The sequence below is a fragment of the Myiozetetes cayanensis genome, unplaced genomic scaffold (genome assembly GCF_022539395.1).
Source record: "Myiozetetes cayanensis isolate MyiCay16 unplaced genomic scaffold, myiCay2020 scf14, whole genome shotgun sequence".
Lineage (NCBI taxonomy): Eukaryota > Metazoa > Chordata > Aves > Passeriformes > Tyrannidae > Myiozetetes > Myiozetetes cayanensis.
In genome coordinates, this window is record NW_026087048.1 from 8,944,772 (window position 1) to 8,962,814 (window position 18,043).

Here is an 18,043-nt window from a genome sequence, read left to right on the forward strand (position 1 = left end):
ATCTCCACTTTTGCTTTTCTTCATGCAGCATATTAAGACTTGCTCATCTGTCTTTGTCTGGTGTTAGTTGGAGCTTACATATGCAAAAACTGTTTTTCTGACAGATGAAGTTGATATTTCTCCTCTGTGGTCTGCTAGGTAAAATCCTACCTTGCAATAGAAACTGGTTTCAGAAATACTGTTTCCAGCTTACTGCAGTCATTAAACAGTAGCACTCATCTCACAAACAAAACCCCAGAGGTATTAACACTGATTTATATAATCTGTTTTTTCACTAAAAATTATGGCTGAATGTCCTGAAAAGTGTTATAAGTAAGCATCTAATAGTAATATTAGTAATACAAAAACTTTACAATTTTTATGGCAAATTTAAAATGTGCTGGGTGCCATTACAAATGACAACTGCAAGGCTAATATGTCCTTCTGCTTTTTAGCTAATGTAACAGTTTTCTTGCCAGTAGATTCTAAAATCCTGCTGGCTTGGTTTTGGTCTTTAAAAGGAAAGAAACCTTTCCTACCAGGCTACTAAAAGGTATAAAAGAAAAGGTATAAAATGCAAATCACAAGTATGACCTTTAGAGAAGGATGTACCTGGAATATTTTCTGACTGCCTTCGAGGTTTGACGAGGAGCTTCACTCCCCCCCCAAAAACAGCTGCCCACATGCGACTGTTCAAAGGGTGGGCAGCCAGTCGGAACAACTCATTGCAGGAATTGGTTGCAAGGGCGTGGATGAGGAGGCTCAGGTAGACAGCTACCACAGCTTCACAAAGGAGGATGTTGAGCTTTGGTTGATCTTCATCCTGAGCTGAACTTAATAGATTGATAAGTGAACTCACGCCTGCAAAGAGAAGAAGAGGAAAAATTCTGCATCAAATGAGTAGGAGGACAAATGGGGGAAAAAAGGAAGTGTTTCACTTCTACATTTTATGTTAAATATACACTAATACATGATGCTTTTATTCAGACAAAACATACTAATAGTTAGTACATATATATATACACACATACTAATATATAATATACTAATAGGTTTTCTTTAAATCATAAAGATCAAAATTACAAAAAGCCTTCTTGGGTCTGTGACTTTTGCATTGAACTTCTCTGCAAATACTACGGGCAGCTCAGCATATCTATGAAATTCCTGCACTGTTTCCACAGTTCACCTCAAAAAACTAAATTTACACTCATACATTGGAATTAGCTATTCTGATAGCTATACCAACTACAGCATATATTTAAGACAGTATTGTAGAAATAGCTAACAGAAATAGCTTTGCTAAGGGGTAAGCAGGCTGGAGGAAAACATTTTAGAATGACAAATGATCACTGACTTTATCCTAAAGATCACAGTTTCTTCTTCAAGCAAAATGTTGGCCATATAGAAAGTTTATTTTAATTAGTTTTGATCAGTGAAAAAGTTAAAGGTTTTTATTAATTTGAGAACTAAGTCACAAACATCATATTACAGGGCAGTGAAGTAATTCTGAAATGTGGAGCTGGTCCAGTGGTGCTTAAAATAACCTTATATTTGTCTCACCAGGCCACTGAGCAGGAGATGAGTTTGGAGTTGCGTGCTCTTCAATACTTTCTGTCCTCAGCCTGCGGCGATCACTCAAAAGCAGTCCTTGGTAAACCATCCCAGTAAACTGATTGGCTTCTGTTTGACTGCTAAAGATAAATACAGTTTTTTCTGATGAGAAAGTGAGTGTTCCAAGTGAGAGTGACATCAGGTTTTCTTACTGTTTATTGACAAAACCTGAATGGTTGGTGTTATTTGTGTAAAACTGATCATGTGTATCAAAGCTAGCAATGTGTAAACTGTGTAAATATCTTTACCCACGCACAAACATTTAATCCCTTTTTTAGACACATGCAGGAAGAATTTCCATTTAGGATACACAAAGCATACTGCAAAGGTAAGACTGTAAGAAAACTTCCCTCTTTACCTGTAGCTGTGGCTGTCACATAGTGCTTGGTAAATGGATGCAGAAAGTGAAGCTGCTAAAGAATGAAGTGTGTACACCTAAAATAAAAAGAACCAATAAGCTACATGTTTTATATAAAACGTGAGCAAACGACAATTCTTTTTAAAGAACATTGGAAATGTGTTCTGCAGGGCTGTCCTAGTTTTAAACCAAGTGCGAGAAATAGTAACTGAATGTTACTTTAAGTTTACAATGTCTTGCTTAGAAAAGTCACAACTGTTTGTTCAAGATAATTTGATGGTAGTCAAAACCTTCTAATATTATGTCAAGATAATTAACTTGATTCTAATACAGAACAGCCACAGTAAATGAGCACACTGAAGGAGTGATTAAGTATGTCCTGTTATGACAATGAATTTGATGGAATGGTTCCTGGAAGCTGTACTACACAACATTGCAGTTCAATGTAGTAACAGTTGCTTAATATGCATAAAATACAAAAATTTGTGTAATCATATAATTACTTCATCTAAAAATCTCTTTTTTTATCTCAGTGATGTGCTTATAAATTTCCATAAGTCTCCAGGAGTACCAAGAATAACTCCATTTTTGCCTCACAATGCAACAGAAACACTCCAGTTCTTAAACAGAAGAAGTGCAAGGATTTCTTGGAAAGTTCAATGAAATCCACAGTGTGAAGGAAATGGTACTGTCAAACTGTTAAAAAAGTAAACTTTTTTAAACTCACCCTGTGTTTATTCTTATCTTTTCCTACTGTCTTTCCATTTAATCAAATATTAGGTCTTAGATTAAAACTATGAATTATTTAAATGGTTGTCTTGCAGTTAGGAAGTGTCAGCTCTTCTTTCTGAATTGTCTTTTAAGAATTTATGAGTTTTAGAGTAAGAAAGATGCTTGCTGTAGCATAATGCAGGATGGAGAAGTAGTCAAGATGGAGGAGAGAAAATGAGAAGTAAATGAGCTTGGGTTCCGGTTTCTGAATATAACTGCCTTGCAGTGGGACATCCCATTTACTTTCCTATTCTTTCTCTACTTTCATTTAGTCAAATTAATTTAGATTGGTATTCATGGTCATTAAATATACAAAATAATGCTTTAGGTTCTTGCTAATTAACTGTGTCCTAGTCTCATGCTCTGGCTTTTTCCATTCCTGTATTTACTGAATCTGAATAGAATTTATTCACCCCCAAGTACACAGTCAGATAAAGTATTTCACCACAACTCTGTAAAAAACCCTCGTACAGTTGAGGAAATCTGGACTACAGTAAGGTTTATAGTATCTATATTAATAGAATGTTATAATATAACTTACAGTCTCATCTCTGCTTTCATTAGTTTCCCTACAGGATTCGATCAGAATAAATAGCTAACTTCCAGATCATGCTGTTTTAAGAGCCAAGAATTCAGTGTTTCAGTGAACATTGGCATTTGGAATAGTTTCTTGAGAAAAACCAGAATTTGGATGAAAGGGAACTAACTAGACCCAAAAAAATGTCAGAAAGCAAGTGGTTAACAAGCATGTTCAGTTCACCAGACTTAAAGGAGAAGGTCAGTATTGTGAAAGGGTAAGTGCTGAAAAATTAACTCAAACATTACATTTAATTTTTCACATGCTCACTCCCCATTTTGTAAAAAAAAAAATCATTCAGCATCTCCTGAAAGCTTTTCATTACCTTGACATCTTCAACATTAGGATGTGGTGGTGATTTCATCTGCACAATAGTGTAAAGAATATCATGAATGTGGTTGTTTAAATACAGCACAGGATTAGCTATCACAGTTTTTGTGGATGCTATGCTTGCAGAAAGCAAGGGTAGTGTTGTGGGTAGTGGAAGCGGAGACTGAAGCTGTTTTACAGTAGTTTCCTGTTTAAAAGAAAAGATTGTATTTAAAATTACTGCTTTGAGAAAAATAAGTTTAGAAATAGACATAATTTTACATATTTCATTTAAATAATTTATTTATTTGCATAATTTTACATCTGAAATATATTTCCCAGGTTATTTATCCTCTTCCACTGCTGTCTACTCAGTACAGATAGGGGAAATGAACCAAACTTTTTTTTATTCTTAAAAGTATGTGCTAAGCCAAATACCACCAAAACAGCTGCCTACTGCTTCTATTTGAAATATGAGAAATCTAGGATTAGAGCATGTTCAATTACTTGTCCAGTATCAGATTATCTGCTGTAGCTCAGGTTAGTCATTAACATTGCTGTAGAGTATCTCTTTTAGTATGAAATAAATGTAGAAAATGCCATACTATAATAAAAGAAAGCACTACCCTGTCTGACTTTATATTATTTGTTGAACTTTGCAGCTAAGACCCCATTTCCTGTAGCTCCCTTGCATGATTTGCAGAGGTGCAGGGAATGAGATTTTATCATATTTCAGTAACCGTGAATTTAATTTATTATACAGGTACCAGGAATACTGTGACCAAAATCATGCCATTGTAACACAAATACAATGCTGCAACTATAATACAAACAGTAACTTTTATATTCCACAATCATAGGTAGCCTGATCCTTAGTGTCACGTAACAGGTTCTTAAGAACCAAGGAATCAGGATGTGGAACAGCAGCACACTTAGATACAAAGTTCTTTCTCCAAGTACATTAAAATGACCTTGATCATTAGACTTGCAGAACACAAGCAACATCTATCTAGGCACAAACTTAGGCATTTGACATAACTGGCAGTCTGGAACTGTTCACATTCATGAATAGAAATTAGTTGAATTTATTTTACCTGCTGTGACTCTTGCAGCAAGAACTTCAGCTCCATTCTTACAGATGCTAAGCCTCCACCTTGTGCCCCATGAAGACTACAATAACTTAGAAAGACTCTCAGCAGAGCTTGATTCTTCTGCAGCCACCACTTCCTTCGTTCTGCATGTTCTCGTTTTGCCTGTAACCTCCGTCTCTCTATCTGGTGCCGTTCATAGGAACCAATATCTGGCTTATCCATAATATCTTCATGGTCAAGTAGATCCCCACTTACTTTGGTATAGGTTTTACAATAGTCTTTGTCCCCTGCATCATGGTTGCATATTTCATGCATAGCAGCAATCTCTTTTTCAAGCCAGTTGTACAGCTGAAACCTGAGCTTTCCTCCGTCCACTTCGTAACCTGTAGCCAAAGTCCTCAGTTCGGTCATAAGGATCTTCAAACAGGCTCTGAACTTCAGTTGTTCAGCAATAACATCAACCTCAGTGTCTCCTGCATCAGAAACCTCCCCACGTGGTGTTTGGGCCATGCTGGTGTCTGGGGTTCTCTCGTCTTCTCCACTCTTAGAATCGGATTTTTTCATTGTTAAACCAACATCCTTGTCCTCTTCGTCTGACCCATTTTTGTCTTCACCCCAATCAAGAGTAAGCGGCTCATCATCAAATTTTACTGCTGGTTGACTCCAGTCAAATTGTGCTGAAGATTCAGCAGTATTATCCAAAGCAAAGGAAGTTGAAATGGGCTTTGACCAGTCTATATCACCAATTCCAGCACCATTCTGTAGGGCTTTGGAATCTGAAACACCATCCTGTATTGGAGGAGTGGATGAATCTTTTTCTGCATCTACAGTAGACTTTTTTCTTACTTTTGGAATTTTGGAAAGAACTTCAAGAGCTAGCACGGGGCAGCCCACTTTGAAATGAGCATTTGCAGTAGTGAAGAATAATTTTCTTTCTATAAGATTAATTTTATCCACAAAGCTTTTCTCAGTTGTCAGACCTAAGGTGGCCAAGGTTCCTTCTGGTGAGCTGAAGTATCTTCTGATGAGCAAAGGATGGGTCCGAAGATAATTGTAAAAACTGAATACCACAGGGTTGCATGATTTGACAATAACTAAGGAATTAAACAGATAAGGCATCCTTTGAAAATGGCTTTAAAATGGTATTATTCTGTTTTGCAGTATTTCCTGCATTAGATGTTTGTCAAAACACAAGAACAAAGACAGTTTTGGGTCTAGTTACCAAAACAAAATGAAAGATTTACTTATTCCCCACAAAAGATTAAAGGTATGAGCTGAATGAGTAGAAAGATACTAAATTCTCTCATTTACCTCACTGTTATATTGCATTCAAACCTAAATATAGCTGAGATTATCAGTCAAGTAGAGATGTCCCCAAGAAAGGCAATATGAAACCTATGTAGACATCTGTCTGGTTAACATTAATCTTGAAGAGATGGGATAGGAAATCCTGCTAGAATAGTGTTAATTCCTAGAAGCAAGAACTTAAGTCCACTGGAATAAAGACCAGACAGCATTCAGTACTAGAGAAGTATTGTAAGCAAGTATCCCACAAAGACAGCCCTCCTGAGCTAAGCTGACAGCAGGAGCTAAGTCTGGTGTTAGTGGGTTGGAGAGAATCCTCAGAAAAAATTAGAAAAAGATTTTTATATTTTTTTTTTAGCATTTCTCCTTCTCTTTCTTAGTAAGTTTGTCCCATCAGACTAATGTTATTCCTTACCTGGGTTTTCATCATCATCTTTAGGTGTTTGTTCCAATAAGGTATCCAGTGCTCGTGTGTAATCTTTCATTATCCAGTATGCAATGCTTCTCAGAAATGGATCAGGATGCAGTTTAGTACAGCTGAACCCAGTTCCATCCTTCTGGCAACCCAAAATCTTTTCATAAAGGATGGAAGTGTACGTGACAGAGGTTTCAAACTCTGATTCATACAGACGAGCAATGACCATAGCCAGCTGGATGTCTTCCATTTTCTCAAGGCACACCTATGACAGGCAGGGGAAAAAAGGTTGTTTTATAAGGAAAAGGTAGTTCTATAAAATAAAGTGAATAGCAATATATGTTTACATAACAGAATTTTTTTTTTTCATCATATCTGTTCTTTAAAGTATAAATTAATCTTTGGGTCAAAAATGTGTCAAGTAATCTATATCCAAGTAAGATATTTTCTTCTGTATGGAAAGAGGTGTACTTTTCTCTATTTCAGGAATTGTGATAAGCATAGTGGTACACCAGCATGTAAAAAATTAATATGGCAGAAGTAAAAATGTCTGTTTTTAAGCTATCTAGTAGTATAATTGTACCCTCCAACTTTAATGTTATTACAACACTGGTAGGATATTTTTCATACTGTCTTGTGTGCAGAATTACATCTCAGAGGAAAATACATTCTCCAGTGAAAACAAACATACTGCATAGAAATAGTCAGGATAACTAAAGGTTCTCTAATTCCCTTACTCTCCTGAGAGATACCGCTTAGCTTGTGATCCTGGTTACAGCTCCCATCTCCCTTGTGGCAAGGAACATCACAGCTCCACTGAAAAGGGATCCCAGGGCTGCTTCAAGAGAACTCTTGACTTCTTTTTTTACTTAATGTAGTATCAATAGGTCATGCAGAATAGCTGGAGGCTGAACACACTGCTACAACTTAACTGTGCTGATCAAACAGAGTTTTGCCAGAAGGGTCAATACTGATATTCCCAAGAGTGCTTCCACTGAGCACTGATGTATCTGAACAATTATTCTGGCCTTCAGATCAGCTTCCATGATGCTTTTCACAGTAGTGTGGAGGTAAATGGTATGTCTGCAGGGCACAAGGGGGTCCTGTGTGGACATACCATCCCATTTTGTGCTGCCACAATTTGTGAAAACTTCATCAGAGAACAGCTTGCAAGGATGCAGTTAACATAGGTCACATTAGAAACTGAAATTTAATTTCTCAAAAGCAGATACCTCTATAGCATCTTTTAGTGAACCTGCTAGCAAGAAAAATGCAGCTGACTGCTCAAAACGTTGTTTTCCCAACAAAGCAAAAGCATTTTTTAAAGCAGCTTTACGCCATCGATCTTCATTGAAGTTGTGGCTGAAAAAGGCAGTCATCTTTTCATCATGCTGGGACCTGTATGGAGAAATGCAATGTATACAGCTATTTATTATGTAACCTTAGCATACTATCACTTGAGCAACATTACTTGAAATTAAACTGTAATCTCGAGTGAGTTCTGCTTTGCATTCCTGGTTCAATTAAGATTTATCAAACTTACAGTTAGCAGAACTCACCTGAACAGACCCCACACCACTGCCTTTTTCTTCATAGCAAGGTAAAAAAGTGCAGCATCTAAGGCATCATTGTTCCTCTGGAATGAAGCTTTTGCAACCTGTAGTAAACAAAGCCTACTATTATTAATGGAAATATAAAAGGCTCCCTTTTAGCTACATAACCTGTGTTTTTTAGCTGTTTATCAGGGAGGATGGTTTAGTGACTGTATTTTCTCTACAAACCAACAAAGTAACTTCTGTGAGGATGTTTTATTCATATGTAACAGAGCTCTTTACTGTAAGTGCTTTTAAGAGTCAGAAAACCAGCACTATTGCAGAGAGCAATAGTGGGATATTATGAATGTGCAAATAAAAATATTTTCTTTAAAAGTGTTACAGTAACTAATACTGTTAGGTGAAATTCATCTGGCAATCCATTATTTAAAAACAGTTAAGCTAATAACAGTATTTGCTTAATGAAGAGTTTGGGTTTTATATAGGACTCAGATGTAATCACATTTGATTTGGAGTACTACGATAATTGTTTTGCTCCTAGATTCTTTGATTTCCTGTAACTTGAAAAATGTATTTTTTACATTAGATGACTTGGAAATTTAATAGAGTAGTAAGTACTGTTCCACAGACATTTTAAAGATTGCATTTCTTGTTGTAATTCAAAGCAAATGTAGTAATTATACAAATCCATCACATTTCATGTTATAAGAAAGCTGAAATTTGTATTATTTAATGAGATTTAAATTTTGTTGGTAGCTATGGGAAGCAGATGTAGCTATTATTTCAAAAATATATTGCATTTTATCCATTTTGGACCTCTCATAAGAAAACTCTGCATGCAAATGAGATTTAGTGTTAATTTGGTTTTACATAGTATAGCTATACATTGCCATAAAACAGTAACTTTGTAACTCTTCAGAAGAGTAAAATCTGCATTTATTTGCAATTCAGTTATTTTATATTCTATAGTACTCCATTATAAACAATACAAAGCTTGCAAAAAAATCCTTTATATAGGTTTTTATTGACTAATATTTTTAGATAAGATATATTTCTTACAGAAAACCTACTGCTGAACTGAAAGCATTATTACCTGTTTAAATCTGTAGTCTCATACCTGAAAGCAAGATTTTTCTTGGAATAGAGTACTTAATATGATCTTTAATATATTATAAAATACATGGGGGAGAGAATTTAGGTGTTTCAAAAATGGCTTTTCCCAAGATCAGTTGAATTGTATCTTACTGCTGTATAATGACACTTGTAAGGCAGGACTGCCAACATCACCTGGCTTGGAAAAACTAATTATGCAGTCTCCTGGTTGGGCTGGAGTACAAAGGAACCTGCTTAAACAACTCCCCATGCACACCTGTGAAGGCACAACTAACAGCATGTAAGGAGAATGTGGCAGCAATAAAAAGTACCTTCTCAATGCACCTTCGGAGCGTGTTGATGTTCCTGACCCACCAACCAATACCCATAGCTCTTAATTCAGACCACTGTGGGTCTCCCTTCTGGATAGCAGGAATCATATTGATCAACTCCTCCTCAGCCTCAGAATGAAAGGCCCATGCAAAATGGCAAGTAGACAGGCCTAAACAATAAAACAAACCAATAACATTCAGAAGACTGACTTGTTAATAAGCAAATGGAATATGTCAGAGACGAAAAACGGGATCTCCAGCCCAAGAGCTGTGTAGAGCTGAGAGAAACCGTTTCCTTCAACAGGAACTAGAGCTGTTAAAGGAACAGCTGAACTATCTTTTCTGCTTGTTGGGGATGTCCTCTCCTCAGCACTTCTTTTGTAACCTTCCAGCACCTCATTCATAAATGTTCTAAACTTAGTTGAAAGACTGAAGGAAAAGCATTCTGTTATCACAGAAGCAGACCCATTCTGGGCCAGAAACCTTTGTCTCTGCTTTTTAGGTGGTAACTACTTTTTTTTCCTGTATTTTACAACAGGATTTACTCATATTGAGCAAGGGAAAAAATTGCTGTGATGAAAATAATAAAACAATCTCTAAGGTAAGATAAAGCCAAGCTCATGTAAAGGAATGTTAATTCCTCCAGCAGAAACAATGAATTACATATACAATCTGTACTTTATCTGGTTGGAGAACTTATGCCTCAAACTGAATAGGCCAGCATCTGCTCTAGAGTTATACTTTTTTGCTATTACAGTGCATGTAGGGAAGCCTTTACTAAGCCTTTGCGAGGTAATGGCCTTAATGAAATGGAAAATTAATATGCAGATAATACAAATATATTATAAATAAAACATAACCAGAGCCTGTCAGCTCAAGGGGATCAAATGGAATCAATAGTTTCTCTAAGGATTACCTTGGTGAAGCAGCTGAACTCTGTACAGAGGTGGCAGCGATGTCAGAAGGCAAGTGTGCAAGCGCATGGCCAACAAGTATCGTAAGCCACATTCATCTAAGGTATCTCTTCCTGTGAAATACAAAATACTGACTTTTGAACTACAAGAGACATATATACAATTTACCATATACAGTGTGTGAGGAATGTATGTTTCTAAGCTCGCCAAGAACCTGAACCACAAGATATTTATTATGCATGAAATATAAGTAGAGATTCATATTTTATTTTCTTTCTTACTGTATCTAGTCTGAATAACTGATGCTAGATTTCAGCTTTGTTATCCCCAAATACCCAAGGACTAAGATTACGTTTGCTGAGAAGAACAAGAATGTTAATTCAACAGTGTCAGTTACTAACCTGAGTAATTTTTATCTCTGTTCTCATCTAGTTCAGTGCTCGTTGTGGCCACAGTGTCTGCCAAAGCTACGAGGAACATCTGCTCCAGTCGAGTGAGCCCTGGCAGACTTGAGTGCATCAGGTGGCTTGAAAGGACACTCGCGTGTTCTCGGCCAAAGTAAGTTGGACCGTACTGTGACAGATTAATAACTTTGGATTTACTCTCCCTCTTTTCAGGTTCAAAATCTATAAAGTCTTCAGTTGTAACAGGTTGAATCTGGAATAGATCCGAGTACTGATCCTCTGTTTTTCTCTTAGCCTGGTCTTCAGAGCCCTGAGGTATTTTAGAAGTTTCTTCAGACACATAGGTGGCATCCTGATCTGCAGCCAGCAGTGCATACAGTGGCAGTGGGGGAATCGAGTCTATCTCGGTGTAGTCTCGAGTACCATCTTTCCCAGCAGTGATGGTGTCCTTTGCAGTACTGCCACTGACGCTGATGGTGCGAGACAGATGGCGTTTAGGACCAGTCCCTTCTCCAGCTTCTGTGTCTTTAACTATTGCAACTTCTCCCGCGATACATTTAACTAGATGGGATAGAATGGCTTTGGCTCGGCGAACTTTACCCAGATCCATAAGTTCTAACAACTGGGTTGGATGATACTGGGGTAGAGTAGGTGAAAGAACATGAGCAGCTTCAAAGAGGCCTCCATCCTGAATTACTGTTGGAGTGCCAAAAACATCATCCACAACACCTGCCCCATCTATTACACTGGTCTTCTTCATTATCAAGCTTGTTTTAAGTGGATCTTGTGTTGCTGAGTCTTCAGCAGCAAAAACGTCACTTTCTCCATCACCAAACTTAACAGCGTGTTTCCACTGGGCATAAACGTGCATTTCACAGTCCATTCCCACTACCAGGATGCCATCTCTCACCCAGGACAAGGAAACAGGCAGTGAAGGAGTGCCATCCACAGATGATACCAAATCAATGGACCTAAGCAACACCCACTTTGACTTTACACCTTGTTTTATGCTCCCACCCAGTGGCAAGGTAATGACAGCTACTCCCTCTTTGCTGCTCGTTTGATCTGTTACAATTCCCGAAAGTCTTCCGTACATGAAGATGTTGGCACCAACTCCAACTGTCAGTATATGCGAACCATCTTCTTTTGAAACCCAGTCCAAATGCACCAAATGCTTGATACTGGGCACCAGGTATCTGTCTTTATTCAAAAACGCATCTGATTTACTGTAAACAAATAAATTACTATCTACGCTGATCCTTGAATCAAGTACACTTCCAACCTTAACCAAATCATCCAGATGAATTGTCTGTTCCAAAACCCATTCTGATCCTCCTGTAGACTCACATTCAAGTATACAAACATGCATGGAAAATTCTTTGGAAACAAAGCCATTATGCTGTATGGGCTGTTTGTAGGCTACTGCGAGACGTCCTGTGTAAGAACAGCTCACAGCAACCGGCCTTCCTACTAAGCTCACTGTGCTGCTGTTGTCTTCTCCTTCATCGTTCATCAAAGGCCATTTTCTCCAGTGATATGTTTCCTTTTCTTCACTGTTGCTGTTCAGGTCTGTCTCTACAGTGCATCTCCAGAACCGCACTTTGTTGTCTGAACACGATGTTACTATCAAATAAGGTGCAAGGCAGACTGGGTATATTGATGAAGAACTCAGGTGACCTGAAGTTAGAACAAACACATTTACTTTTAGTAATACATAGTAGGATGCCTGCATGAATAAGGCAGATACAACAGTGTCTACCTACTGCTAGAGATCTTACAACCTGATATTATTGTTTTAATTTGGAGTTGGGTAAGGGCAAATAACATTAAGCTGGTAACAGTTTTGCAGCTTGAACAATGCTTATCGTCTGCATTTTTGGTCACTATTCAGAGATGATAAACTGGAATTGAACAATGAAAGGAATGCAAAGCCTTAATCAAATGAGATTAATGATGTTAAGATTAGGCTTATATAGCCTACCAAAGTGAAACCTAAGAGAGAAAGGGGAAAAAAAACACAACAGGAGAGACAGAAAGACAGACAAACAAAAGCTGTAGGTCTTCTAGAACTTCATCAGGTGAAAAAAAGCACTACATAACAAACATAGTAATGCCAACAAATGCACAAGCAGGCATAAATTTTTCATTCATAAAGTCAGGTTAAAAGTTACATTTTCAATTATTAGAGTAGTAAGTTTCAAGAATAGCTCTCCTGTGGGGTTTTGATACCGTTTATGGAAGAGGAACACGACATGGGCACGATGATTTGAAAGCACCTTTTTAGTCGTGCATTTCCTGTATCAGTAACTCAGAATGTGATACACTGGGGAGATACAATCCTATGAACTAGGAGGTAAATCAGTGGACCAATTGGATAGAAAGAAATGTTAAAGTTACCTGCTGAAGGAGTTGCTCTCACTACTTCTACACCAACAGGAAGATCCAGAGGTTGGCTATACACGAGTCTAGAGCTCAGGATGAGTTTGCTAGCAGTTTGAAGATTAGCAATTGATGAAGATCGTGGAATGGGACTTATGCCAGGTGATACATCTGGAGAAGAATCCACAGTCTTTTGCTCAGGTACACTAAGCTTATTATCTGATGAAGATGCTTCAGTTGCCTTTGCTATATAAAAAAAAGCCAACAGTGTTAAAAAATTGTCTGTAAGGACAAGGCATGAATATCCTATAATCAAAATTATTTGTTTGTGTAGGTGCTTGAGTTACACAGAAGATTATATGATGTGTGTAGGCAGTGTCAGTTTTATTGCATGCTGTGACTATTAATTTTAAAATATCCATAACATTCTGGAATAATACTGATAGTTTGAAATAAAGATTTAAGTGCTTAAGTACATTACTCACTCCATCAACAAATTTTTATATTGCCATTGGCATAGAATGCAACCAATGTTTGTAAGGAATCTTATTGCTTCTACTGCCTTGATTAATTGTTTTAAAATAAACCATCAAACTTTAAGTTTTATTTGAAATAATATGAAAGAAATGTCTCTCTCTAAGACTATTACAGTTGCTCACCTAAACAGGCTTGCACAGACTTGAGATGAAGATGCCACATCTGAAGAACAGAACAGCCATTACTATCTTTTTCAATTACTACAAGGTAAAACTTCTCTGAGAAGGGTGGTGGACGATACCCTGTAATTTAAACATATTACCACTGTCATGAAATTTACATTCAACCTAAATAGTTTTTCCAAAACAAAGGATTCTCTAAAAACTATTAACATGAAATAAATAAATAAATTTTCATCTTTGAAAGAAATTGATTATAAAACAAAACATTCAAACAGTGCCATTAGTCATATGCTTTAATTGACATTTTGTTTGCTTATGGCTACAGAAGAATTACAAAAATAGATACTGACTTACAGACAATCTGAGTATTAGTGACAAATCTAATTTGTTAGATATGCCTTCCCAGTCAGTTTGAATTATTTTCCCAGATTGTAAAGACTCTTTTCAACTGCCTGCTTTCTTCATTTTTCTTTTAAAGTTTTAAGTCTATAGCCAAATTACCCAGTAACTTTCTACTGCAAAGTCAGATATATTCCCATCATGACCTGGAACTACATACTGATGCAGAAAATATGCTTCTGTTCTATTTTGTTCACATTTTTGTATAAAACATACAGCACTTACTGTGCTTTGTCATATAGGTTAAAATGTGATTTGAATTCTTAGAATTCAAAATTCTTCAATTCGAATGCTTTTGTTTAATATCATGTAAACAGTAAATCATAAGAACAACACAAACCAGCCATTTTACTGAATTGTACAGATTCTCATTTAAAAGTAAATTAGCACATGCTAGCTAGATTTCAGTATTCTTTAAGAACATTGTTGGTACCTACTTAATTCATATTAGTTATAGTTAACGCTATACCTTGTGATGGCTGGAAAAATATCTCAGTTTCCTTCCCTTCCACATCTTCCTTATGTGGCTTGTATCCCAAAATGAAGTCTTCTTGGAAGACATGAAGCAATTGTGTGTTTGAGCCACACTGAAACATTGAGCAATAGTTATGCTTCCAGAACAGACCAGAAACACTTTGTACTCATGCAATTATTTCCTTGGTGCAATCCAAGCATACTCTAAGCATATTCTAGAACCTATTATTTGTAAATTCAAATAATTCCACCAAGATCTACCATGCCAGGTGAATTTTGTAATAACACTTTTGTCGCCATTACTGACAGATGGATTAGTATCTGTTTGGTTTTTATTTCTCTGGCGTTGATGAAATGACAGTGGCAAAAACTCTTAGACTTCTATCCCTCTTCAGTAGGAAGACAGGTCTGCAGTGAATTGCTTGGGAAATCTAAAAAAGGGAACGAATTGCAGATTTTCTTTCTGTCAGATATCTTGACATCTGTCCTCTCTGACAGCAACAGATTTCTTTGCAGTAACTCTACCTCCCTACAAAAAGGCTGCTCACAGTGAAATCCTTCCCTGCTGGCAAGGAAAAATATGCCCCCCAAAAACAGTGATGATGAAGTCTTCATGTTGCAAAACACCCTCTTTTTTCCAGAGAAACAAGGGAAGACAATATTCCCTGTATTCATGTATAAAAATTCTGGGGAAATATTTTGTAAATATGAACGTAAAATTGAAGATCCTATGTTATTAATACTAAAAAGACATGGAAATTTATTGACAATAGAAAAATATACGTGTCAAAACCCCACAGTTGTGTAATTATGAAATGGTAAAACTCATTGTTTTCATAGGCTGCTTCCTAACACAAAACAGCACTGGAAATGTATAATCAAAATAAATGAGCAAGGACAAGGTTTAGTTGTACTTGCTCATTGTTTGAAAAGTATAGCTGTATTGGTTAATAGATATAAATTTGTCTTACAAGACAAACAAAAATAATGAAGTCATACCTGGCTAACATTATTACATTTTGGAATAGTTAGATCTAGTTTTTAGGGCTGGGCTTTTTAATGTTGTTACTTTTTGTTTGTTTGAGTTTGAGGGGAGTGTAATTATTTCCCTTTACATTATGATGGCTTGGAAAACAGTCTTTAGTTAGTTTAATTTTGTTTTCATCAAGAGTTATGCTTAGAAAATATTGCCATACTCTGAGCTCCTAGCACTAATAGAAAGCTGGCTTACCAAAATGTTCAAAGTATCTCAATATTCACAAAAATTCAAGGCAGTCATTATCACCATAAAGAAACGTCATCTCTTTTACCTCTTTCCAACAGCTTAGGTTAATTAACAAAGTTATTAAACACCTTTATGGGATATTCTTAAAGAGTTAACCATTTATTTACTTTGTTAGTTATTGCATCGAGTTCAATAATACATCCTGGACGAGCAGTAGATTGTTGGCTCACAATATTAAACACTTCCCCGATAAGTTTCTGAAACAGAGGAAAATGAGAAAAATTAGTATATTTTTCCTTTGGACAGAAGAAAATTGCAGTCACTTATGATAAACTGATGCTTCAATTTTCCTTCCTGGTAGAAACTGTAACAGACTTCTTCCTGTTGTCACTTTATCACTCATGAATAATATGTTTAGACATTTGCACTGTTGTGAGTCGGCAGCTCCTCATGGGGATGATACACCAGTTTTTACGGAAGCTAAATGTTGTTTACCTAAAGATTTATCCTTTCATAACACAGTATAATATATCTGTACAATGAGAAACAAATATACAGATTCACTTCTTTTTCAAGCTTCAGGTTTTGTCGCCACATATGAAAAAAATAAATGAGTACAGCTTATATATAAGCTGAAGGCTGTATTGATTTTTGCTGGAATGTTCACAGTCATTGCTCCTAGAATAAATTTCTCAGACTGATCTGAATGCTGAGAGGCTCTGTCTTGAAGGATGGCTCATAAAAAAACAGAGAAATGGGGGAAAAAGGATAAAGATGTGTTTCTTTATATAATAGCAGTGTAAGGTCAGGCTTTACTTTGCCTAAAGTCACAGAAATTAAAGACAAAAAGGAGGAAAAAATTGCTTATTACAGAAAAAAATAAAAGCTAATATTACCCTTAGCAATAATCTGCCAATTTCTTTATATCCTACCATCTCTGTCTTTCCTCATATACACATGTAACTTAGGTGGACACACCTTTGTCTTGCTCATCTGTCTTAACCTGCCCTCTTGCTCTAAGCTCCTCCTCTGAGAAGACAGAGAAAGAAAGTCTAGTTTTACTTTCCCCACCTGCCACAGGTTGGGAAAACTTGTCTGGGAAATTTTCTTTCAGTCCAGATACTTTTAGTATCAATAGTTGCCTTTCTGTCTGCTAATGCTTACCCACAGTGCAAAACATGCAACTATGCAAGGTAAAAATTTAAAAACTTATTTAAAACTTACAGATGATTCAGGGTCAGATAATTCATCCAGAAGTTTTCGTGCATCTACAACAGCCTGATAGAGCCTGAGGTTTTTGCCATCTGATGCAACAAAGCAAGCACTGGCAGAGTTGCAATATGTACCTGACAGAAACACAACAAATGCATAAAGAAAAAAATGCCAGTCAATGGCATCTAGGCAGTTTATTACAATCCACAGTATCTGAGTATGATTCAAATGTAATTTTCATAAAGTATTGAAGCAAAAAGCCTAAGCAAATGTGTGTATTAACACACCATTATTTAACTGGGAAATAACTCCATTTTTCCTCATTTATGTAAATGAAGCTTCTCATAAAAGTTCAATAATCTAAACTGAATTCATATATGTTACTGTTCACACATGCAATGCCCAGTCTGTAGCACACCTAAAGGAATGGGTTGTCAGAGACAATTCAGAGTAGGAGTCTAAAGGTAAACTGCTCAGAAAAGTTACATCAGCCACAGCTTTTTTCCTTTTTACTGTCTCTACGTTCTTTGCATAAAATTAACCTCCACGAATATTCCCTTCTGCCCTGCAGTTAGAAGTGCAGATATAAAAGTAGAGAGAGAAATGGATTTGTAGTTCTGAATAGCATATGAAAAAGTGTGTCTTTTTTGCTTTCCTACAGTAAATACAACAGGCATGACATGAGATTGTCTACTCTGACATATGTTTTCCTCTAGACTAGAAGAAAGCAGCTTGCTATTTGTGTTTAGAACACTGTGTGGGATTCAGACAGCACAGAATGTTACTCTGTAAGCAGAGAAAATCAAAGATATTTATTTTAAATCAAAGATATGTTATGCATTTATTAAGCATATTTAGCATATTTAGGATTTTTGGGGTTGTATATCATCTTTGACACCCATTTAATCATTGCAAAGGCAAGTCTGGCCTGAGCATAACAAAATCATCTGGCATTAGGTATATAACGTAATGTTATATCCATAG

The 18,043-nt window shown here is 36.5% G+C and overlaps 1 protein-coding gene across 4 annotated transcripts in view; it reads right to left on the bottom strand.

Moving 5' to 3' along the window:
* Positions 1–18,043, bottom strand: part of DMXL2 (Dmx like 2) — a 49,907-nt gene that overhangs the window by 13,494 nt on the left and 18,370 nt on the right. For 2 of the 4 annotated variants that reach the window (XM_050309818.1, XM_050309816.1), the window contains exons 13-28: positions 17,072–17,193; positions 16,015–16,104; positions 14,618–14,735; positions 13,750–13,869; positions 13,109–13,336; positions 10,709–12,388; positions 10,310–10,420; positions 9,394–9,563; positions 7,976–8,073; positions 7,649–7,814; positions 6,417–6,681; positions 4,700–5,790; positions 3,622–3,813; positions 1,949–2,025; positions 1,540–1,667; positions 592–840 (exon numbers count right to left, since the gene is read on the bottom strand). In XM_050309818.1, the coding sequence (XP_050165775.1) occupies positions 592–840; positions 1,540–1,667; positions 1,949–2,025; positions 3,622–3,813; positions 4,700–5,790; positions 6,417–6,681; positions 7,649–7,814; positions 7,976–8,073; positions 9,394–9,563; positions 10,310–10,420; positions 10,709–12,388; positions 13,109–13,336; positions 13,750–13,869; positions 14,618–14,735; positions 16,015–16,104; positions 17,072–17,193 (4,905 nt within the window). Of the gene's footprint in view, positions 1–591; positions 841–1,539; positions 1,671–1,948; positions 2,026–3,621; positions 3,814–4,699; positions 5,791–6,416; positions 6,682–7,648; positions 7,815–7,975; positions 8,074–9,393; positions 9,564–10,309; positions 10,421–10,708; positions 12,389–13,108; positions 13,337–13,749; positions 13,870–14,617; positions 14,736–16,014; positions 16,105–17,071; positions 17,194–18,043 lie in introns of all 4 variants that reach the window. The other 2 variants (XM_050309817.1, XM_050309815.1) reach the window with 1 other exon arrangement.